We start from the raw sequence: 24,358 nt of genomic DNA, 5'->3' as shown, positions 1-24,358 counted from the left end.
TTTTTCTGGCTTTTAGACTCAAATTCGTGGACTGGTATGAGTAAAAACGAATGGGTTTTGGACTGTTACGAATTCTGCAGGTTCTGGGCATTTTCTGGTGTTTCGCGTATGAAACAGTGCCATACGCGTATGGAATGAGGTCATACGCGTATGGGGGACACTCCCAATGGGCTATACGCGTATGATACGCAGTTGCCCTGTCCCAAATACCACGTACTAGTGTTTTGCGTATGGGAGCGTATGAGGATGTTCGTACGCGTATGGAAATTTTGAAAGAGGAAAATATTTCTGGTGATACGCGTATGGCAAGGCTAATACGCGTATGAGTTGATTTCTAGGCTATTTTGAGTTCTGGTAAATTGCGTATGATACGCGTATGAGGCAAGGTGATACGCGTATGGACGCGTATGGGTCACATGATACGCGTATGACGTTCTGTGTGTGAAATTTCTGTTTTGTGATTTTTCTGGAAAGTTCAATGATGTGTAACTTTCGATTGGTATGCCTGTTTTATATGCTGTTTGGTACTGTGTAAACCTTGTGATGTGATTCTATGGTTTACTGATGTTTTAATTGTATTGAATGATGTGATGTATATATGAACATGCTTAGTATTGATGTTGATGATGAAATGAGTATAGATGATGCTACTCATAGTATGATGAGGAAGTATGTTATATATATGTTGCATGCATTCATAAACATGGGCTGAATCCTATATGATGAGAGGATTCAGCGAGGGGCAGAATTCCCATTGTGTGGAATTCGTGCTGGCAGGGCCGTATCTGGATGATGATAGATCGGTCGGTGGATGATTTCCACTGGTGATGATTGGTACCACATGCATAGTGTCAGTTTCATACATGTGCATGATTTGTTTGTAGCATGATTGTATATGTTATGTGTTGACTATCTGTTATCTGTGGATATATGAATGGTGATTTGTCTGAATATGAAACAATTGGGTGAATGATATGACTATGATATGTTATTGTTTATGATGTGATAACATTGGTTAACTGTGATGAGACTCACCCTTACTTGTTGTCATTTTCAGATTGAGGATAGCGGCGCGACTTGGTGAGGATTAGCTCATAAGTCGGTTTTTAGTTATAGTGTCGGTGTCATGCTCTGGTAGATGTAACACTGGGAACACGTCTGTTTTGAGTTGGTTATAACTCTATTTGGTTTTGTTGATTGAGTCGGACACATTAATGATGAATGTTGACTCTGTGTTTTAATTCCGCTGTGTAAAACATGATTTTATTTAATGAGTTATAATTTCAGTTGTTTTCAGTGCATGCATGACTTATACCGATGCGTGTTTTATTATTTATGAAATTGTGATGCCTCTCTACATGTTACTCTGATTTAATAATTATTTAACTGCCGCGGGTTATTAGAGGGGTGTTACATCATCCACTTTTGAGACTTAGTTTCTTCAACAGGTTTAAAGTTTTGATGAAGAGAACTAGGCGAAGGATTCATGATGAATGCTAGAACGATGAAGAGAGAACTAGGGTTATCACAAAAGATATTCATAGAAAAAAGAGAGAAAGAAAGCGAGAGCACAAAGATTGATTGAAGAATGCAAGGAAATGGAGAAATAAATAGAGGGAATGTGGGGAAGGAAAACGTTCTAGGGAAGGGAAACGTTTGACGGATATAAAAACGTAAAGAACCATAAAAGAAATGATGAATGGCATTTAATGTAACATGACGTGAGGAGAGATAATAATGACAAAAGACGAGATTTGCACAGTTACCTAAGTAGACGTCCCCTCAACTGCACGCACGCTTGTCCAGAAATAGTGAACACGTGTTTACCATCTGGATAGCCAGTTACAGCTGTTTTGCTTTTAAAGAGATTCTGAATCAACTTAGACAATGAAACGTTAGTAATAACTGAATCACAATTTCTAATTGATCAGACCATGTTCTGATGTTGCATGCTGATTCAACTTAGACAATGAAACGTTAGACAAAGAGATTCTGCCTTGACCATCTTCTGATGTCTTGCCAGACCATGTTCTGATGTTGCATGCTGAACCTTCTGAGACAAAGCTTCTGAGCGCTGATTTGTGCATACTCTTTATATATTTCCTGAAAGGGAAATTGCAATGTATTAGAGTACCACATTATCTCACACAAAATTCATATCCTTGTTATCATCAAAACTAAGAATATTGATCAGAACAAATCTTGTTCTAACACTTCATACTTCACAAAGAGGGTTTTGTCTATCCCTCCTTTCCTGTAGCCATTGGTGGTCAGGAACTCAGTCAATCTCTCATACCAAGCTCTAGGGGCTTATTTTAATCCATAGAGAGCCTTCCTTAACTTGTATACATGGTTAGGGAGATTTGGATCAGCAAAGCCTTTAGGTTGTTCCACATACACTTCCTCATTTAAGTACCCATTCAGAAAGGCACTTTTTACATCCATCTAGAATAACTTTAACTTCAAGGTGCAGGCTACTCCTAATAGTAATATGATTGACTCAAGTCTTGCAACATGTGCAAAGGTTTCATCAAAATCTACCCCTTCACCTTGAGTGTAGCCTTGAGCCACCATCCTTGCTTTATTTCTAGTTATAACTCCCTTTTCATCAGACTTGTTCTTGTATATCCAGTTGGTACCAATAATGTTTGTTCCTTCAGGTCTAGGGACCAATTCCCATACTTCATTTCTTTTGAGCTGTTCCAGTTCATCTTGCATGGCATTGATCTAAAACTCATCAGTCAAGGCTTCCTTCACATTTTTTGGTTCAATTTTGGATACAAAACATGAGTTGGCAATGATCTCTCTAGATCTAGTAATTATACCACTGTTGGGATTTCCTATGATAAGTTATTTTGGATGATCTTTCTGAATTCTAATAAAGGGATCTTTGTTGATTGCTTCAGGTTCAGATTCTGGGGGAGAATCATTACTGTTTTCAATTTTGACTGATCCTTCAGCTTGAGTTTCAAAGAATGTTCCAACATCCTATGTGACATTGAAGTCTTCGTGTTGGTCATTAACAATAACATTGATGGATTCCATCAAGACTTGAGTTCTGGAGGTGAATACTCTATATGTTTTGCTGTTTGTAGAGTATCCCAAGAATATACCTTCATCACTTTTGGGGTCCATTATCCTTCTTTGCTCACGATCTATCAAGATATAGCACTTGCTTCCAAATACATGAAAGTACTTTACAGTAGGTTTCCTTCCTTTCCATATTTCATACAGTGTGGAGGAAGTCCCTTTCCTTAATGTGACTCTGTTATGGACATAGCAAGTTGTGTTCATTGCTTCAGCCCAAAAGTACATAGGTAGCTTTGCATGGATCATAGCTCTGGAAGATTCTTGAATAGTCCTGTTTTTTCTTTCTACTACTCCATTTTGCTGAGGAGTGATAGGTGAGGAAAATTCATGACTGATTCCTTCAGAAAAGCATAATTCAGCAAATTTAGCATTCTCAAACTCCTTCCCATGATCACTCCTGATTTTGATCACACCACTCTCCTTCTCTCTTTGAAGTCTTGTGCATAAGTCCTTGAACACCTCAAACACATATGATTTTTCTCTGATGAATCTTATCCAGGTATATCTAGAGTAATCATCAACTACCACATAGGCATACTTCTTCCCACCAAGACTTTCTACCTGCATTGGTCCCATCAGATCCATATACAACAGTTCCAGAATTTTGGAAGTAGTAAGTTGTTTGATCTTTGGATGTGACATCTTGGTTTGTTTGCCAACCTAACATTCTCCACAAACATTTCCTTTGTCAATTTGCAGCTTTGGGATTCCTCTTACAGCTTCCTTGGATATGATTTTCTTCATCCCTCTTAGATGTAGATGACCAAGTTTTTGATGTCACAGTTTGACCTCTTTTTCTTCTTTTGCCATAGAGCATACAGAGGGATAACTTGTGGTTTTAGGCTCCCACAAGTAGCAGTTGTCTTTGGATCTGACTCCCTTTATGACTTCCATATTTTCTTCATTTGTGACTACACATTCATCTTTGGTAAATCTGACATTGAAGCCTTGATCACATAGTTGACTGATGCTGATCAGATTTGCAGTCAGTCCTTTTACCAACAGTATATTGCCCAGTTTTGGAAGTCCAAGACATTCTAGTTTTCTAACCCCTTTGATCTCTCCTTTTGCTCCATCACCAAAGGTCACGTAGCTAGTGGAATAAGGTTTGATATCTTCCAAAAGGTTCTTTATTCCAGTCATGTGCTTTGAGAAGCCACTATCAAAGTATCAGTCACTACTAGAAAATTCGCTTTTAGTGACCGAATTAGAGACCGAAAAAGCATAAAAATCGGTCACTAAAACATTTAGAGACCGATTTAGCGACCATTACTTTTCGGTTGAAAAAGTGCTAGTCGCTAAGCTTTTGCGACGAATTTAGTGACCGAAATTTAGAGACCGAATTTGTGACCAAATTCAGTGACCGATTTTAGAGACCGATTTTAGTGTTCTTTTCCATAAAATAAAATTAAAAATTGTGATACCTAGGAATCAAACTTGTGACCTACGTGTATTTTAATAACAACTTGCCACTACACCACTTAACAACTATTGTTATACTTTATATTTAAACATATATACAATAGTTTTTTTATAAATATATTATATGTTAAAACAATAAAAATATGAAAAATTTAGAAAAAATTTAAAATTTGAAAGAGAATTAAAATCTTTAAAAAAATGGAAAGGAAATAGTAAAATAATAAAGAAGATTAAAAATAGAAAATGAAAACAAAAAATATTAGTGACCGAAATTTCGGTCTCTAATTTATATATAAAAATTAAATTGTATATAAAAATATTTTTCGTGACCGATTTAGTGACCACTTAAAATTGGCTCATGAATATTAAATTTTGGTGGCTAATTCGGTCACTATAGTGACCAAAATTTCGGTCACAAAATATTGGTCTCTAAATCGGTGGCTGATTTATTTTAGTGACCGATTTAGTGACCTCTTAAAATTTGCTCATGAATATAAAATTTTGGTGGCTAATTCGGTCACTACAATGACCAAAATTTTTCAGTCACTAAAAGCGAATTTTTTAGTAGTGAGTCTTCTTTGGCTAACACCCTCAGGGAGGTGTGTGCTATTAAGGCAGAAGCTTTAGCAACCCATTGTTATTTCTTGATAGGAACATTCTGCTTAGGTATGTCCTGAGGTGTCTGATTAGGATAACCATACAGTCTGAAGTAAAATGGTTTTATGTGTCCAAATCTTCCACAGTAGTGACATCTCCATCTTTGAAATTTCCTCTTTGTCTGGTTCATCCCCCTGTTTCCATGATGTTGTGACATTGGTCTTGACATATGATTTGTCATGTGAGCTTCAGGCTTTGACCTCTTGAACCCTAAATTGGATTATGATTTACCCACAAATCCTATTTCAAACATGTCTCCTGTTTTCTGTCCAACCTGCAGAATTTATTCCAAAGAGTCAATTCCATTGTTCAACATTTTTCTAGATTTTGACATCTGATCAAGCTTGGAGTTTAACATGTTGATTTCACCATTGAGTAAGTCTATGGTTGCAAGATGTTCTTTCTTCTCACCTTCCAACTCCTTTATGAATTTATTTTGCTTATCCCCTAGTTTACACACTTTAGCACTCCTGACACACAACTCTTTGCATGAGGCTGCAAGTTCATCAAAGTTAATCTCATCTTCACTGGAATCATCATCAGATGCACATACACTGGTTAGTGTTGTGACATGTTTTGTAAATTCCTCTTCAGCATCACTCTCAGAATCTCCATCAGACCAAGCGACAGATAGCCCTTTCTTTGGCTTCTTAAGGTAGGTGGGGCATTCAGCTCTAATGTGTCCATATCCTTCACATTCATGACACTGAATTTCTTTGCCTTGGTTGGGCTTCTCTTCAGCTTTTGATCTCCTACTAGAGTCAAAGGTCCTTCCGTTGTCAGAGGGAATGTTCTTGACATTGGGTCTGGACTTCTGATCAAATTTTTTAATAAATTTGTTGAATTGACTTCCAAGCATAGCTATGGCTTCTGACAGATTTTCATCACTTCCACCATTGCTTTCTTTTGAGTCCTCTTTAGTGTTAGATACAAAAGCTATGCTCTTGCTCTTCTTTTCAACATTGTCACATATACTCATCTCAAAAGTTTGTAGGGAACCAATAAGTTCATCTACCTTCATTTTTCTCATGTCCTGAGCTTCTTCTATAGCAGTAACCTTCATAGAAAATCTCTTAGGTAGTGATCTGAGAATCTTTCTCACCAGCTTTTCTTCAGAGATTTTTTCTCCTAAGGCTCTTGAGGTATTGGCAATTTCAAGAATATTCATGTAGAAATCATGAATGGTCTCATCCTCTTTCATCCTGGGATTCTCAAATTTAGTAGTTAACATCTGAAGTCTAGACACCTTTACCTTGGATGTGCCTTCATGCGTTATTTTGAGAGTATCACAAACATCTTTGGCCAGTTCACAGGGCTGCACAAGTCTGGATATATTCTTGTCTATTCCATTGAACAATGCACTTAGAGCCTTGGAGTTTCCCAAAGCCATCTCTTCCTCATCTTTCCTCCATTCTTCTTCAGGTATTAACACAGTTGTTCCATCTTCCTCTTTCTTCGCAGGATGTTCCCATCCTTTGTTCACAGCTCTCCAAGCCTTGTTGTCCACGAACTTTAGAACGGCTATCATACAAGGTTTCCAGTAGTCATAGTTAGACTCATCCATAATGGGTGGTTTATTCACAAATACTACTACATCCTTGTCCATAGTACCAGAATTTATTGTCCCTAGATCTCACCCAGAAATAAACAGGCAGGGTGCCTGCTCTGATTCCAATTGAAAATTCTAGTAATCAGGTAATCGATGTCTTATCGGATGTTATGACATCCACTACTGAACAAATAATAACTTCTAGCAGTAAATCAATAAAAGCAGTAAAGAACACGGGAAATTGTTTACCCAGTTCGGTGTACAACAACACCTACTCTGGGGGCTACCAAGTCAGAGAGGAAATCCACTATAAGCAGTGTTAATTCAGAGTTAAACTTAATAGTTTACCATCCTCACTTAAAACCTACTCAATGCAATTTAAATCTAACACTAGACATGAGTCCCTACTCACTCCCCCTCAATCACAACAGTGATAACAAACAAAAAACTATAAAAAGCAAATTTAAGACACACTCCAAACAAATCTTGATCTTGCTTAAAAGCTTCAATCAAGAGACACGACACTCGTGCTTAAAATCTTGGAGTGACACAATAAATTACAACTCAAAACACCCTATTCAAATACAATCATCAAAGTGACAATTGCTTGGATTATAAGAAAACACTAACACAAACACACGTGAAAATAAACCACAATGCACAGAATTCTTCACACCAAAATCTCTACCGTTGAAAGTAGGATTAGCAATCTTCTTATAGGCAGCACTTAGGCCTTGGGCCTTCCAAACATAAATTAGGGTTAACCAAGTTAACCTAATTTCCACATCATCAGGGTGTTAAATCATATGTTGTAGACGAGATCTTTTAGCGAGAACCATACAACACTAAATATATAGTTTCCTAAATTGTATCCTGAGATAAATAAGGAAACATAACAGCTAAATATAATAGCTAAACATAACAGCCACTGTTGTCAGATACTGATGTCATGACATCGAGCATGACATCCAACCAAAATCTGTATTAGCTCAAGTAGTCAAACCTTTGCATAACACTACACATAGCATGTCATGACATTAGTCAAGACATCATACATACAAGAATGTTTTACCACAAAATGCAGCCAATATAAAAGAATCTACAATATCTATATGTACTTACAAAAAAGTATAATAAATGAGAGAGACTGCTCACATTGAGAGTGAGAGACTCTGTCTTTTCTCTCTAGAATTTATGAATGATCATTCTCAATCATGGGATTGAGTTATATAAAAGATCCCTTAGGCCTGGGCCAAAAAGCTGAAAGGTGGTTTTCTTCATTCCATAATCAGAATCATAAGATTAGTTGAAGATTTAGTCTCCCTTAAATCATGGAGGAGACTGTTATCCTCTTTTACTTTCTTTATGAGTTCATTGTAGTGGGACACGTCATCTTTCACGTCTACTGGATAAGTGTACAATAGGAATTAGTCCAAATGGATGAAGCCCAACTAGTCGGCCCATTGTTAAATATCTTGATGGGAGCTGGATATTTGCAATAACTGTATGAAGAGAAGAAGTATGTGATGAAGAAAAAGCTTTACATGAAAATACATCATCACTACTATTGAAGACACCAGAGAGATAAGGTTCAGACTTATCTGCTGAAGATTGATTTATGGTTATACAATTATAGTTTATTCTACTTCAAGTTACAGAGTGTGGATGCGGCATCATGGCACGTCTCGGACGACCTATGACTTCACAAGGCAGCTAGTCCACTGCCAGTGTGTTTAACCCTCCATATTATTTCATGGACTATCTCTTCCTAGGAACCAATAAAATTATATGGCACACCATGTAAAAGTGGTATGAAAAATAAACTCAAGACTAATAATCAATTGTAAAAGTTGTAAAAACTAAACTTTAAACTCCATTAGAGAACATAGGAGATTCTTCAAACATGCAATCCGAGAATCACAAATGAATTTTTATTGAAGTATGAGTCAATAATTTAATTACTCGATTATATGGCACACCATGTAAAAGTGGTATGAAAAATAAATTCAAGCCTAATAACCAATTGTAAAAGTTGTAAAAATTAAACTTTGAACTACATTAGAGAACATAGGAGATTCTTCAAACATGCAATAAGAGAATAACAAAGTGAATTTTTACTGAAGTATAAGTCAATAATTCAACTACTCGATTATTTTTTATCATCTAAAACTTCAACTAGCTTTAACAAATATCAGTTATGAAGTAAAACATAATTTGCCTAGATGTGAGGAGAGTAGAACTACTTCTAAGTGTTGGACAAGTTACTTCAAGCACAAGAGGAGGTAAATTATGGTATTCAAAAATCGTGATTAATTTTATAACTTTCTCAATTAAGACCGTATAAGTAGTTTTAGGTGAGTAATTTGAAGCGGAAGTAAAATATTGAAACTAAATTGCAAAAAATAAAAGGATATGGTTAGAGAGATTGCATAGAGATTTATACAGGTTTGACCGAACGTTTTCCTAGTCCTGTCTCCAAGAGGTCTTCTTGATAATTTGACTATAAACTTTGCACTTTTAAACACTATGCACACAAACCTTTTGATACAAGCTGATAGTTACAATGGCTTATCCATGATCAAATTGGAAGCTTTTACCCAAGCTAAAATAATATTCAAAGTAGAGATTTTCCAGGCTAATTTCAAGAACCAAACTGAGATTTTAAGATTGGTTAATCTCAAGAATCAAACTATATTTTTCAAGAGTATTGCACTTTTGAGAGTAATCACAAGGGCACTTCACTCAAATAATTTCTTCCTTAAAAGTAGTGTTCACTCAAAAACACTAATGCAACTTTAAGTGAAAAAATATTTCTAGAGATGAGGAGGAAAATATAGGGAGATAAATTTCAAAGAAAATGTTAAACTTAGGGAATTGGTGTGAAATGAGAGGAGGCAACCCTCCGTTATATAGGAGAAGGAAAAACTCAAAAAGAAAATGTGGGTCTTTTTAATGTCCTAATCGAATGGAATAATGTGTCAATCAATTAGTTGACCTAAAAGAACAATTTGCTTGGCCCAAACTGGAAAGATTTGATAAGGATTTGTTGCGAGTCGTGAAGACATTGTCATAATCAATTATACATTTGTCTGAGCTTCTTCTAATCGATTGGCTTAAGGTCCTAATCGATAGGTTAGTTCATAAAATCTTCCAATCGTTTGTCTGAAGGTCCTAATCGATTGGTTGGTTTAAAAATATATTCAAATAGATTGTATTAAGGTCCCAATCGATTGGTTAGTTCAAAAGGGCTTCAAAAAGAAATCTAACACTATCTTAACTAGTTAGCTCAAGTTTGAAAACATTTTAAAGATATTTGATAGATAAAAAAGAGGTTTCAAGTTTGTGTGTGTCAGTAGCCTTAGTATCTGAACTTACTTCCTTACTTTTACAAAACATTTGTCACTCAAGAAGACACAACCATACAAGCTTTCACACTTTCTCTCTTTCACAACTCTGAGACCTTCAATATTCTTTTTCAGATACATTGATCATATAAGCACTTCAAGGAAGTCTTGATTCTCCTACTAGATGAAGCTTGAGATGTCCTTAAGTTTGGTCACCATCATCAGAGAGCTGGAAAACCATTACCACTGAATTTATCGACTTCAACCGTCATTGGTGTTGTCGTCATCAAAACTTTAAGAAGGTTATTAGTAGGATCGTCGACTTTATACCTGCAGGCACGTAGAACCATACTAACAAACTTTTTGCATCAACTATATCCCTTTCTACTTGTTTGCTCTTCCAAATAACACTTTCTTCCCCTCTAAAGTTGAAATGGATTTCAATCATTTCAAACTTGATGTACACGGTAGTGAATGAACCAAGATGAAATGACTTAGTTAGAATGAATGCAACTTATTCTTTATATCTTATACTAATAAATGCAACTTGATGTTATCTATCCAAAAATTAATTTAAATATATTCAAATATTTTTGCATAGAATATTTTTTTACTTTTTAAAAAAATTGATATTTCATGTTTCAGAAGAAAAAAAACTTGTTTTTTTGGAAAATAGATTTTTCATATTTCCAAAAAAAAATATTTTTCCGTATTTTCAAAAAAAAACTCGATTTTACATATTTCTGAAAGACACGATTTTTCGGAAAAAAACTCAATTTTTTTCGACTCTAAAAAATTCAATTTTTTTATTTTAATAAAAAAACTCGATTTTTTGTATTTATGAAAAAACTCGGTTGTTTCGTTTTTTTCAAAAACACTCGATTTTGTTTGTTTTTCAAAAATGCTCGATTTTTCTTTTTTTTTTCCAAAAAAACTCCAATTTTTCCAGAAAAAACTCGATTTTAGTTTTTTTTTAAAACTCGATTTTGTTGTGTTTCCGAAAAATTCTATTTTTCTTTTTTTTCGAAAAACCCCGATTATTCATGTTTCCGAAAACTTATTTTTCATTTTTTTCAAAAAAACCCATTTTTTGTATTTCTGAAAAACTCGATTTTCAGTATTTCCAAAAAAACTCGATTATTTGTGTTTCAGAAAACTTGTTTTTTCTTTTTTTTTTTTGAAAAAACTCGATTTTTTCATATTTCAGAAAAACTCAATTTTTCGTGTTTCCGAAAACTCAATTTTTCGTGTTTCCGAAAACTCAATTTTTTGTATTTCAGAAAAACTCGATTTTTCCGTGTTTTCGAATACTCGATTTTTCATTTGTTTTCTAAAAAACACAATTTTTCGTATTTATAAAAAAACTCGATTTTTCGTGTTTCTGAAAACTCAATTTTTTTCATTTTTTTAAAACTCGATATTTCGTATTTTCTGAAAAACTCGATTGTTCAATTTTTAGTATTTCCGAAAAACCGGATTTTTTGTGTTTCCCAAAAGTCGATTTTTTTGTATTTTCGAAAAAATTCGATTTTTTTGTTTTTTTGAAAAAAACTCATTTTTTCGTGTTTTCGAAAAGTTTGATTCTTTGTAATTTCGAAAAACTTCATTTTTTTTGTTTTTTCAAAAAAAAACTCGATTTGTGTTTCCGAAAAAATCTATTTTTTCATGTTTCCGAATACTCAATTTTTTGTTTTTTCGAAAAACTCAAAATTTTGCATTTTCGAAAAACTCGGTTTTTTTTTGTGTTTCCGAATACTCGATTTTTTGTTTTTCTGAAAAATCACTTTTTTGGTTTTCCGAAAAACTCGATTTTTTGTATTTGTAAAAAAACTATTTTTTTTTTATTTTTTAAAAAAATAATTCATTGGATTATCAAAATGTGTTAGATGGATTTAATTCAACCCATTAACTTATTTTTTATATGGTGGATGGATTTTTGTGTGGATGGATTGAATGAATTTTGTCTTAATGGATTCAATTGTCACCCATAGTTAGAAACAATATTTAAAGAATGAAATTAAAATATGTTAGAAGAGGTTGCAAAAAAAAAGTTGTAAAGTCCCTCGTTATCAGCATTGATACCATGGTACGGCTTATTGACGGTGTTGCGTGAAGTAAAATTGGAAAACATGGTGGACGTCAAGTTTTTAGGAGTCGCAAGAAAAAAATCGTAAAATTGATAGGTCTATTTGTTTCAAACGAGGTGGTATTTCATATTTTGGACCTAACGTCAAGAAGTTGATGAACATATTGTCCACTAATCATCAAATATACATTATGAATATGTAGGAAATATTTGATTTGCCACAAAACATTAAAATCTTTAACAACATAATCATTGATCTAGTGAGGTTTGGGGGGGGGGGGGGGGGGGGGGGGGTTAAATGATGAAGACAAGGCACTACATTGCTGTGCTCGTTACTAGTTCTTACAACCACTTGGTGATCACTCTTACTTACAGGAAAGACACTATCAACTATTATATAATTAATGTTGAACACTTGCCTCATTCTCAAACTAAATAAAATATAGAGGAAGAAACTCAAGGTGAATCTTTGTATGTCAAAGGAGGCCAAGATCGTAAGTGTAACAAAGGTAAATCCAATCATGGAAATAATATGTCTAAATCCAAGAATAGAAAAATAGTTCAGTGATATGGTTGCAAACATATTTGGCATTGGAGAAGGGATTGTCCAAACAAAATTCATGTCCCAACAAGTTCTACAAACATGGTCCAAACTGATGACGCTTACACTTAAGGATATTTACTTTGTGATTCATCTAGCAAGTGTGTAGAAGCATGATTTCTCGACTCTAGATGCTCTTACCAAATGACGCTACACAAAATAGTGATATGGTTGCAAATAGATCACGCATTGGAGGAGAATTTGTCCAAACAAAAATCATGGCCCAACAAGTTCTACTAATATGGTCCAAACTAATGACGCTTACAATGAAGGATATATACTTTGTACTTCATATATAAAGTGCATAGAATCATAGATTCTTGATTATATATGCTCTTATCATATGACGTTGCACCGCAAGCTGCACCGCGAGTGGTTTACTGCATTCAGGTTTGACAATTTTAGATCTTTTTATTTGTGTGATGATAACGTATGTGCTACTAGTAGAAAGGACAAATTAAAATTGATATGGACGATGGTAGCGTGTGAAAATTGAATGATGTCAAATATGTTCAACAATTTAGAAAGAATTTGATTTCTCCCTGTACTCTACAAGCAAATGGTGCCTCATATATGTCGGATGGATATACAGACATTATGATGGTCAAATAGGATTTCTTGATAATGATGAGAGTTAAAAGGGTTGATGGTAACCTCTACAAACTATTAGGAAGCATTTTTGTATGTGATGTTGCATCAATTAAGTCTGATAATGATGCAACCAAATGCTAGAACATGTGTATAGGTCAACTTAATGAGTGTGGGATAATGAAAATTAATAAGATAAATATATTTGAATGTGTTCACAATTGCAATATGTCTTTGTGAAAGTATTGTGTACTTGAAAATTTTTGTCATATTCGTTTTAAGTCGAACCATACTTTAATACTGAAATTCATCAAGGGTCTGAGGATTCAAAAGTACATGATTATGCTCTTGTAACGAAAGATGGTATCTTGATATCAATCCACCACAAAAATATGGGTATGGAAACTTGGCATCTTATGCACTTCTAACTAATTCTGGATATTCTTCCACCTTTTTAAAGGATATCAAGGAGAAAGATAAATGGTTAGTTTTATAATGGAGAAGATGTAGTCCTTGAAGAAAAATCACACATTGGAGCATGCTCAACTTCCTAAGAGGGGAAAGACTATCGATTGCAAGTGGGTATGCAAGAGAAAACTCATGGTGATGGTGAAATAAGAGGAAAATTTAAAGGCTCATCTTGTAGAAAAGTGGTACTCATAGTAGAATGAGATTGACTATGACGTGATTTTCTCTATGATCATGAGACATACTTCTATTAGGACAATGTTAGCTTTGGTCAAGACATGTATTTAGAACAGATAGATGTGAAGATAACATTTATTCATAGTAATCTAGACGGATAGATTTTTATAAAGCAATCATATTATTTCATTGATATTATGCAAGGCAAACTAGTTTGTATGTTGAAGAGGTCTTTGTATGGTTTAAAGTAGTCCCCAAGGAAGTGGTACACAAAATTTGATCCATACATTCTCCATATTGGCTACAATAAATGTTAGTATGACTATTTTGTTTATGTTAAGAGTCTTACTGGTGGTTCTTTTATTTTTTTACTATTGTACGTTAATTATATGTTGATTGTTGCTAATCATTTACATGATGTAAGTGAACCAAAAAATTGTGTTGTAAAAGGAGCTGGACATGAAGAACTTATGTGTTTCTAAGAAGCTTTTGGGATGGAAATTCATAAGGATAAAAGTATTATAAAAGTATGGCTCCCTCACAAAAGTTATGTTGAAAAGGTGTTAGATGAATTTGACGTGAACAATTCAAAGGTTGAGTGCTTCGCTGGGAAATCACTTTAATCTCTCATTGGATTAGTTTCTAAAGACATGTGTAGAAATTGAGTATATATCAAATGTTATTCATGTAAATGTTGTTGGTTGTTTAATGTATGTTATGGTTTGAATTAGACTAGATTTGACACAAGTTGTAAGTCAAGTTTGCAAATTTAGGTCCAAAACGAGTAAGGGGCATTGAAAATTCGTCAAATAAGTTTTCATGTATTTGAAAGGTACAACACGTAACGGTATCAAGTTAAGCCATGAACATGGTGATTTTTCACTTGTAAAATATGTTGATTCGCACTATGCATGTGATATGGATTATGTGAGGTTTACACTAGAATGTGTCTTTACTTTTGTAGGTGGACCTATTTGCTAAAATTTATCAATTCAATTCGCAATGGTCATGTCTACAACTATATAGTAGAGAACACAACTACAGTTGAGACAGCCAAAGAAGTCTTATGAGTTACAAGATTGGTTAAGGAATTGGATGTTAAGAAAATTGAAGTTCAGATGCATTTCGATAGTCATAGTGTCAATTATTTGGCAAATAATCAAGTGTGTCACACCAAGACCAAACATGTTGATGTTAGATTTCACAAGATCAAAGAGTCAATTGCATTGAGACAAATATTATTTGAAACGGTCCATACTTCCGAAGATACAACTGATATGTTGACTAAGTCGGTTCCAATGATAAGTTCATACACTACTTAAATTTATTATATGTTTCTCAGTGTTAAATAAGTATGGTAATTTCCAGTTGCCAGGATATGCACGTCATGCAGAAAATCTTCATAGTAGTTTGATATTCGTCAAAATAACATTTATTGAATATGGCTCATAGCCATAATAGAGTGGGCAAGGGAGTCAAGTTAGCATAATAGCGTGAGATTCCATCTACCCATGTTCTTGTGCTTGACCCAAACGTGCGTTAGACTCCATTATTGTAGGGAAAATTTTCCCTTGCAATGCAAGTTACAGTATTACTACTGTAATATGGATCATAATATTATAGATATGATTTGTAAAATTTTAATTTTAATTCATTTAAATAACAAGACGGAACTACAATTGTTTTTATAGTCGTATAATAAACATATTTGAGGGAGCTGCATAACCAAAGATCATGTCAAGTGTTTATTATTTGCGTTTGTATTTTCTCTTTTGCTACTCATTGTTGTTCTGATCTAACAATAACAAAATCAAAGACATATAAAAGACAAAACATGGGATGGGACGTGTGGAAATTTAGCAGACTGTGTCTATAGATATCCAAATCAACGGCGCACTACTGTTTTTTCCTTCTCGCACTACCTGTAATTTTGTTGCATAGTGCTTTTATACTGACATGACATGTGGTTTCTTTGCTATTCTCCTCCTCCTTCTTCATGTTACTCCACCAAATTGTGAATAGTATATTCACCATTATTATTTTACTATTATTTTTCATCTTTTATAAGTAACAAAATGAAAAAGAACCTATTATTTTCTCCTTTTTCCTCACAATTAATTTAGAAAGTATAAAGATACTAAAGTTATAGTTATAATTACGGTTGCAGCGGATGCAGTTGTGCGTGTTGCGATCATTGTTATTGTTATTGTTGCGATATACAGAGATTGTTGTAGTATGAATTTTGATTGGAAGATGTTTGAAACACAAAACTGTTTTTTAGGGTGTGCAAGACGGATTGCTCTACAAGACTCAATATTTATCACAGTTAAATTGTAGATAAATCTCAAAACTTGGGACGGTGTTGTTGAAATACACCATTAAAAAATGTTTACTGTTAAAAAAAATCATTATATTACAAGTAAATTGAATTTTAGGTTTTAAAATTTTGAATTTTAATGAAAAAATGCAAAATTGTTTAATACAGCAAAACGTTTGATTTAAATCACACTGCAATTGTGGTCTGATGTCGATGCACCGCGTTGCCATTGTGGACCACCAACCATGAATAAAGTTATCATTAAGTATGCAAAACAAAACAAAAATCAATTACTATTCATTTTATTTTGCACCATCAAGTTGTACTTTTATCACTTCATCAATGTTTCTATAAAAAGGACTAACAATGCCACCTAACCTCACCACCTCACTCTTCTCATCGTTGCTAAAACATTCTCAAAACCAAAATGAGAACAAATAGTATTTTACTTCTAATTCTCATCACCTTCTTTGCTTTCAACCCTTCAAATGCAAAACAAACACAACCCTTCTCAACTATGCTCAATATCAACAATATTCTAGACAAACTTCCTCAGTTGAAACCTCTAACACAAGGATTCCAAGAGTCACAGTTGCAGATTTCAGCTCCTTTGGTAGTAGCTGGAATCCTATGCTTCATAGCTTCATCAATATCAAGTGCTGGTGGAATAGGTGGTGGTGGAATTTTCATACCTATACTAACTATAGTAGCTGGTTTGGACTTGAAAGTAGCTTCAAGTATTTCAGCTTTCATGGTCACAGGAGGATCAGTTGCAAATGTTATATGCTACATGTTTACAACAAGTCCAAAATTTGGTGGAAAATCATTGATTGATTATGATATAGCACTTTCATCTGAACCTTGTATGTTACTAGGAGTGAGTGTTGGTGTTATTTGTAACCTTGTTTTTCCAGAATGGTTGATAACTTTAATGTTTGCTGTTTTTCTTGCTTGGTCTACCTCAAAAACATGTAAAAGTGGAGTGATGTTTTGGAGTATTGAATCAGAAGAAATAAGGGTTAATGGAGTTGAGGAAATGGAAAAAGGGTTGCTAGAGAAAGAGACTAGTAATAAAGGGTTGGTGAGGTTACTGCATAAGGAAAATGATGGGTCAGAAAAAGTTGAAGAGAATCTTATAATGGTTGCTAAAGTAAATAGAGACAAGTTGTGTGTTCCTTGGTTGAAATTGGGAGTGTTGCTTTTGGTGTGGTTGTCTTTCTTTTCCATTTATCTTCTTCGTGGCAATGGCAATGGAAATGGACAGGTGATGCTACTTGTTAGTATTAAATCTTTTGTGCAATAAGTTTATTCATGATTTGGTTGCCATACTAGAATTGAAATTGGATAATACTAACATATTATGTGTTTTTTTAGGCAAGTGTTAAGGAAATTTGTAACAATATAGGTGAAGGTCAGGAGGTTCGGTCAGGTGTGGGACCTGACATGAGAGTGTGCATCTCTCAAAGTCTTGAATTTAAATGTTATTAGTGTTAATAATTTTTGTGCAGAATTAGTCTATACCAAGTTTTGCTCTGTCCTAAATTGAGCCACCCGATAGGTGGTGGTGAGATCGGTCTTCTGATTAGTCAATCCTGTGACCAAATACCGAATTTTTAACCGTAGAATCGAGGGAAACAGTTATGTTGAAAAATCTAGAAGTAGACTTAGAATAATTAGATATAGACAAGCTATAGTGATTACTAATCACATCACTAATGAGGAGGAAAGAATAAAAATATGCTTCTTATAAAATAGCTTATCTAAAAGATCTATAGTATAGTGATGAATCTAAAAGTTTTGCTAAATTTAGAAACTAAGTGTTTTTTAATGATGTTTTGTGGAGTGGTTGTTTGGTTGCTACTATTGGTAAATAGTATAACTTAACATGTAGGGTCCTATCTCAAACTTTCCCTTTGTAAAGATTGGAGACTTAAGCATAATAGAGGACTAAAAGTACAATTAAGTTAAATATAGTACTTGTCTGTTATATTCGTTTTTTTTTTCCCTTCACCAGAGCTTGAAGTTGATCTTGTTGAGAATCAAGTGTGAGTGTGGATAATAGTCCCACATTGGAAATGTGTGTGGTGACTTGAGCATATATAAGTGGGAGAACCCACTCACCTATCACCTTAAGGTTTTAGGTGGAGAAGTGGTGTCTCTCCCACAAAGGTGTGTTGCTCGAAGGAATGTCCCGGAAATTAACAATGCTCCCGAACTCGACCCTCCCCCGATATTGCGCTAACAAATGGTATCATGAGCCTTTGGTTCAAGAAAAAAAGGGACCGGCTACGTGGTGACTTGAGCATATATAAGTGGGAGAACCCACTCACCTATCACAGGTTTTAGGTGGAGAAGTGGTAAGTGGTGTCTCTCCCACAAAGGTATGTCCCAGAAATTAACAATGCTCCCGAACTCGACCCTCCCCCGATGTTGCGCTAACAGATCTATGTAGCAGACTCTACTTACTAAGATAAGATTAGAGCTTGAAGTTTGGTCCTTAAACTTCTTGGACTTCTTTAAACCCTTAATTCAAACCAATTGAGCTAACCAACTAACTTTCATCCTAATATTCTACTTTTTGATTATTATACCGTTATACATCTTTCCATATATCGCATACGTTTAATGAACGATCGATTGACGCAATTGTTAAAACAATGCAGAGAATCATTCCAATGGAACCATGTGGCATAGGATACTGGATAATCTCATCAGTTCAAGTACCACTAGCTGTCATTTTCACTGGTTGGATGGTATTTAGAAAAGAAACTCTTCAAGACCCATCTCTTATACCAGAGGTACAATGTCAGAACAGAAATTGTCCTTCAAATAAGCTTGTTTTCCCTTTGATGGCACTACTAGCAGGAATATTAGGCGGTGTTTTCGGAATCGGAGGTGGAATGCTTATAAGTCCACTTCTTCTTCAAGTCGGAATCGCTCCTGAGGTAACAGCGGCAACATGTTCTTTCATGGTTTTCTTTTCGTCTACGATGTCGGCATTGCAGTATCTGTTGTTGGGAATGGAGCATGTAGAGACTGCACTTATATTGGCCATAATGTGTTTTTTTGCATCACTTGTTGGATTATTAGTTGTGCAGAAAGTAATTGGAAAATATGGAAGACCTTCAATAATAGTGTTTTCAGTTAGCATAGTTATGTCTTTAAGTGTTGTTCTTATGACTAGCTTTGGGGCCATTAAGGTTTGGGAAGATTACAAGTCAGGGAAATATATGGGGTTTAAACTACCATGTTAATAAAACAGTTATGTTGGATAAGTTTTTGTTTGTATACTTTGCTCTTTTTTATAAGTACTTTTGTTATTTTCACATATTTTGAGAAAAAGTTCATAGTGCATTAATGTGTCTATTTTGCACATGAACCATACTAAAATAGTATGGGTGTAGATGTGTTCAACTCTAACTTTTTCATGTCTCAACAAATTTTAAATATTAATTTAAGGTATGATTGAAGGAGAAATAAATTTTGTTTGTTTACTAGAGTTATAATTAAAAGCAAACTTAATACGGCTAAATCTTATGTACTTGTAAAAGTATACCCATTTTCATTAGTGAAAGATAGTAAAGACACAAACCGATTTTCATTAGTGAAAGACAGTAAAGACACAAACGAATTCTCTTATAAGTAATTGTATATGTTCTTCTTGCGCTCTTCTTTTCATATAACAATTTTGATTTGGCTTACATGAAATACATAAGAGACAATTTAATGTGCTTGCTCCCGATTGATACGACTTTTTCATGTTAATTGAGAATCGGACTTGATTGTTTCAAATCTCAGATCATGATATCTCCCATCAGACATAAACGTGTTCTTAATCATATCTCAGGCAAATATTAATCTACGTTGGATTTGGACCGGCATAACCAATCTAACCCATTCGTTATTTCATCCAGACCCCATTCTTTTGGAAAGATTATTAAACGGGGCGAGCTCCATGGGGTCTGGTAGATTTGGCTCATTCCAGAACCCAACTCAAGAGATCGGACATGTATATAGTCTTTTAAACATGAGTCATGTAATGGCAAAGTGCGTTCCTAAGACCTAAAAAAATTCGGACATGTACACATCCCCTCCAACACAAATCATGTAAGGGCAAAGTGTTTTCCTACCAAAAACCAAATCATATACACAATCCCACAAGGATGAATTGTGTAAGGGCGGAGTGCTTTTATGATACCTATTAACGATTGTCTAATGTGTCTTAATGCATGATCCTTCTTTGGCGAGTTTGCCCTAGTTTTTCTGAACGAGGTGACCTTTATTATGTTTAGCTGATGTTTTTTGGTTGCCTAACCTCCTTTTCGAATATTCTTCTTGCACTGGTTTCGGATTGCAAAGATGAACTTGATCCATGAAACGGGATTTTCTGACCCACTATAACGGGCAGATCAACCCGGAACAGGTTCTTGATAATCTTGGAAGAGCTCTTAAAACTGTTGGGCGTGCTCACGATACTTCAGACGGACCCTTAATATTTTAGGCAAGCTCTCGGTACTTCAAACCGCAACTCGGCCTACTCCCCCAGTTTGTGCTTTTTATCATGCTATTTAAGTCTCTCCATCTAAAATGGGATTAAAGGTACATAGTTCCCCAGACATAAAGAGCATAAAGGCGAAGTGTTTTTAGTGGAGATTAGTCCTCCTTCAAGGGTGGGCTTCCCCTTAAGATCAGGCTTTTGACTTTTGTATCTGTTACAGTAATCTCGCCCCATTGTACAAGTCCTTTTGTAATTTCTAAACTTTTTCTTTTAATGATTTTAATCTTGTTTCATCTTTGTTTCTCATGTTTTTTCCAAAGTGGATCCTGAATTTATTTGCATGTGTTTTTGCCATTTACAACCGTTTATCATCCCATGCCCCATCATCGTGAACTTAAAAGTTTTGTAGCACTCTTATGAGTACCCCGGAGGGTTTCAGAGTCCCACTAGAATTCTGATGGATACTAACACCGACTTCAGAGTCATTCTAAGATTTTGATGGATACCCTAGAAGGCTTCAAAGTCCCACTAAAGTTCTGATGGATACCCTGGAGGGCTTCAAAGTCCTACTAAGTTTCGCTTCAATGTTCTACTAAGGTTCTGATGGATACTCCAGAAAACTTCAAAGTCTTACCAAGATTAAGTTTCGAATGACTTTAAAGTCCTACTAAGATTCTGAATCTGATGGATAACCCTTAAAACTTTAGAGTCCTATTAAGGTTCTGACAAATATTCCAGGGGGATTTGAATATGAATCTGATGGACAACCTATAGGGCTTTAGAGTCCTATAAAGGTTCTGACAGATATTCTAGAGTGAGGGATTTGAATATGTCGTCAGTCCTCTACCCAGTTCTTGATGAGTTAATCTGACATATATCAGCATGAATGCTTCAACAATACAAGCAAAAACACTGTTCATTGTTTTCAAGTGATCCATTCTTTTACTAAATTTGAAGGGTCGACTTAGTTTGAAAGGAGCAGAACCCCAACGACAGAATATTATATCATCTGAATGTTTTGCTCGAAACACATTGGAAAAGTTGTCTCCATTTCCAATTAACATTGATTTGAATCAACTTCTAAGCTCGTTATTGTCAAAATCTGGTTCTGTATCACTCCGATCAATTTGCATACGGTGCAATATTGAAATCACCAACAACAAAGATTATTCTTCTTTGATGCTTGAGAGACTCCAAACAGTGTGTGTACCTCCAGATTTAGTTGTGTAGTGGAACTCGTGTGGCCTATTTACACAGTCATTGTGTTATGGTCTGCAACTTAGCTACTGATGCAGATCAAACTCCACCCTAATTTCAATAATGTGAAGTAAATTTTCTAATCAAATTAATACAGGGAAAACCAAAGCACACATGCAAATAACAGTATAACTTTGTACCTTCAAATTCTCTTTTTCAGCTGCTGCAACATTTCAATTTGTTGCCTTTGTGAACTACATACCTCCTACAAGTAAAGTCAAATTTAATGAACACATGAGTGCATAATACAACTTACGCGTATCCAAGAAATTTTTTCGAGAAAAAAAATTCAACATGTTCACAACTGGAACTTCACGTAATTTAAAACACTTCCGGGTATCGACAGACACTGGACATCATAAATGATTGGCCTGATGGCAATTAATCAACGATAAATAACTTACTCTTAGAGATGCCAGCTGCTCTTGCAATGCCATATTGTGGCCTCTTATTTTGCTAAGGTTCTCAACAATACTTGATTTTTCAGTTTCCATTCGTTTATTTGCCTCATTAACTGTTTTCAGATTTGACTGAAGCTGACTATTGTACTGCTGCAAACTGATATTATACTCTTGCGATCGCTTGTACAAGTCCTCAGTTGCAATGGCCTGCAATTATCAACAATAACAAAAGGAGTGGGGGAAATTATTGAGGCAACCTCCTGGTAAAATCAATATCCTGTGGGACTTGTGGACTTGTATATTTAAGCAGTAACTGTAATAACATAGCATTACCTTCTGCTCGGCTGCAATTCTGGCTTCTTTTTCTTTTCTACAATATTCAATCGCTTCCTAGAAGCCAAAAACACAAGAAATAATAAGTTCATGAGGCAAAAAGCAAACATCACCTGGAATATTCCAATCACAACATTATGACAAACAACCATACCAGTTTATCTGATTCTTCCTTTGCAATCTTCTCTTCTAAAGAGGTAATCGTCATCCTAAAATTTGATATAGCCTCATTCAACTCATCTATCTTAGTTTTCATCTTATTCTCTGAGAAATCACAAATGTAGATAATGTTGAAACATTTAGCTAAAACCAAAGACTTTAACAATCATCCAGAAGTTCAAATGTAAGGACAATGCAAGGTGATAAAACTATTTAGTAAGTACTTTGAATAAAAAGAACAATTGCTTATAGAGTATGGAAAATGCCATTCCTTGTAGTATTTTTAACATTGTAAACAACTAAGCATAACTCTGAAATGTAAAATCAAGCATTCTCTTCATTTGGTCATATATTGAAGCCTTTCCAACTACATAAAATCAATAAAATCACTTGATATACTTCATAGTTTTCCTATCATGAATAATCTACTTATACTACATTCCTGACTGTTACTTTTAGATGTCATACAAAGCCCAGCTTGCAGCCTGCTCCGCACAATATCACAGCAAAACTAGAAAACCATCCAATGGAAGTAAAGGAAACATGAAATGTATGATGCATCTAAAAATATGCTTAGCAAGGTGTTTTCATTACTGTCAGAGAGTAAACAAAAACTCAAGTTTAAAGAGAAGGCTCACCGGTATCAACGCATTTCTTCTCAGCCGATTCAAGATCCGTCTGAAGCTTTTCTTTCTTTCCCTTAAACCACCTTACACATTGTTTAAGTCTCTTGATAAGATCCACCATTTGCTCCGTTTTTTTCTGCAAAACAACAAGTAAAAATCAAACCCAAAATTAGCTTAGTTAACAGCAAAACTCAACGATTAATTAAGTCTATGTTTGGTTATCCGGTAGAAACCCTCAAAATCAATTCTGGTTCTTCAAAATCAATTCCAACATTTTTGGTATTCTCAAACAGTCTGCCGCCACGTACTTTTTCTTGTTCAAAATTGATTTTTTATGAAGCTACAATTCCTATCTCTTTGAAATCAATTCTCCCATTCCATCAGTTTTTCTTTTTTGCCCTTAAATTGAACAACATCAATAACATTCATCATCTTTTCTTTTTTGCCCTTTTCGTCATTTACATATCCAAAAGCAATTTCGATAAAAATATCCAAACAACATTTTTCTTACAAATCCCTTTTGTTGTGAATATATTCAAACATAAATCACTTTACATTAAACTCAATTTTAACTAAAATCAATTCTACAAAATCAATTCCCTCAAAATCAATTTTGTTCACCGCAGAACCAGACACACACCGAATTAAGAATCACCAGACTGAGATACCTTAGTGTCACAGGGAATGCCCTTTTTCATCCTCTCATCCAACAAAGCTTCTACTTCCTCTTCTGTGAAATCAACAATGCAGCATTCAGATCCCTCGGCAGCAGCACCGCAGCCGCT

The 24,358-nt window shown here is 34.7% G+C and overlaps 2 protein-coding genes across 2 annotated transcripts in view; one reads left to right on the top strand and one right to left on the bottom strand.

Annotated features, from left to right (window-relative positions):
* The first annotated feature begins 16,637 nt into the window (after positions 1 to 16,637).
* Positions 16,638 to 19,629, top strand: LOC131645035 (sulfite exporter TauE/SafE family protein 2-like). Its single transcript, XM_058915692.1, has 2 exons — positions 16,638 to 17,563; positions 18,963 to 19,629. Exons 1-2 carry the CDS (start codon positions 16,727 to 16,729, stop codon positions 19,551 to 19,553), a joined length of 1,428 nt encoding a protein of 475 aa, XP_058771675.1. The 5' UTR covers positions 16,638 to 16,726; the 3' UTR covers positions 19,554 to 19,629.
* A 2,019-nt stretch (positions 19,630 to 21,648) lies between these two features.
* The window catches only part of LOC131597727 (kinesin-like protein KIN-14C), a 2,938-nt gene continuing 228 nt past the window's right edge, over positions 21,649 to 24,358 (bottom strand). Inside the window, exons 2-8 of the mRNA XM_058870403.1 lie at positions 24,242 to 24,356; positions 23,586 to 23,709; positions 22,943 to 23,052; positions 22,789 to 22,845; positions 22,459 to 22,662; positions 22,195 to 22,259; positions 21,649 to 22,105 (exon numbers count right to left, since the gene is read on the bottom strand). Coding sequence (XP_058726386.1) covers positions 22,197 to 22,259; positions 22,459 to 22,662; positions 22,789 to 22,845; positions 22,943 to 23,052; positions 23,586 to 23,709; positions 24,242 to 24,356 — 673 coding nt within the window. The 3' untranslated portion in view covers positions 21,649 to 22,105; positions 22,195 to 22,196. The remainder of the gene's footprint in view (positions 22,106 to 22,194; positions 22,260 to 22,458; positions 22,663 to 22,788; positions 22,846 to 22,942; positions 23,053 to 23,585; positions 23,710 to 24,241; positions 24,357 to 24,358) is intronic.

This window comes from Vicia villosa, linkage group LG1 (assembly GCF_029867415.1).
Source record: "Vicia villosa cultivar HV-30 ecotype Madison, WI linkage group LG1, Vvil1.0, whole genome shotgun sequence".
NCBI classification, from domain to species: Eukaryota; Viridiplantae; Streptophyta; class Magnoliopsida; order Fabales; family Fabaceae; genus Vicia; species Vicia villosa.
Note: the sequence above shows the minus strand (reverse complement) of the source record. Positions and strands in the feature narration are given on the sequence as shown.

What these genes read in the sequence shown, in the direction of transcription:
- LOC131645035 (XM_058915692.1), top strand. Translation starts at nt 16,727, where the DNA reads ATGAGAACAAATAGTATTTTACTTCTAATTCTCATCACCTTCTTTGCT. An exon ending in ATGGCAATGGAAATGGACAG is followed by an intron (nt 17,564 to 18,962) that starts GTGATGCTACTT and finishes AAAACAATGCAG; the next exon opens with AGAATCATTCCAATGGAACC.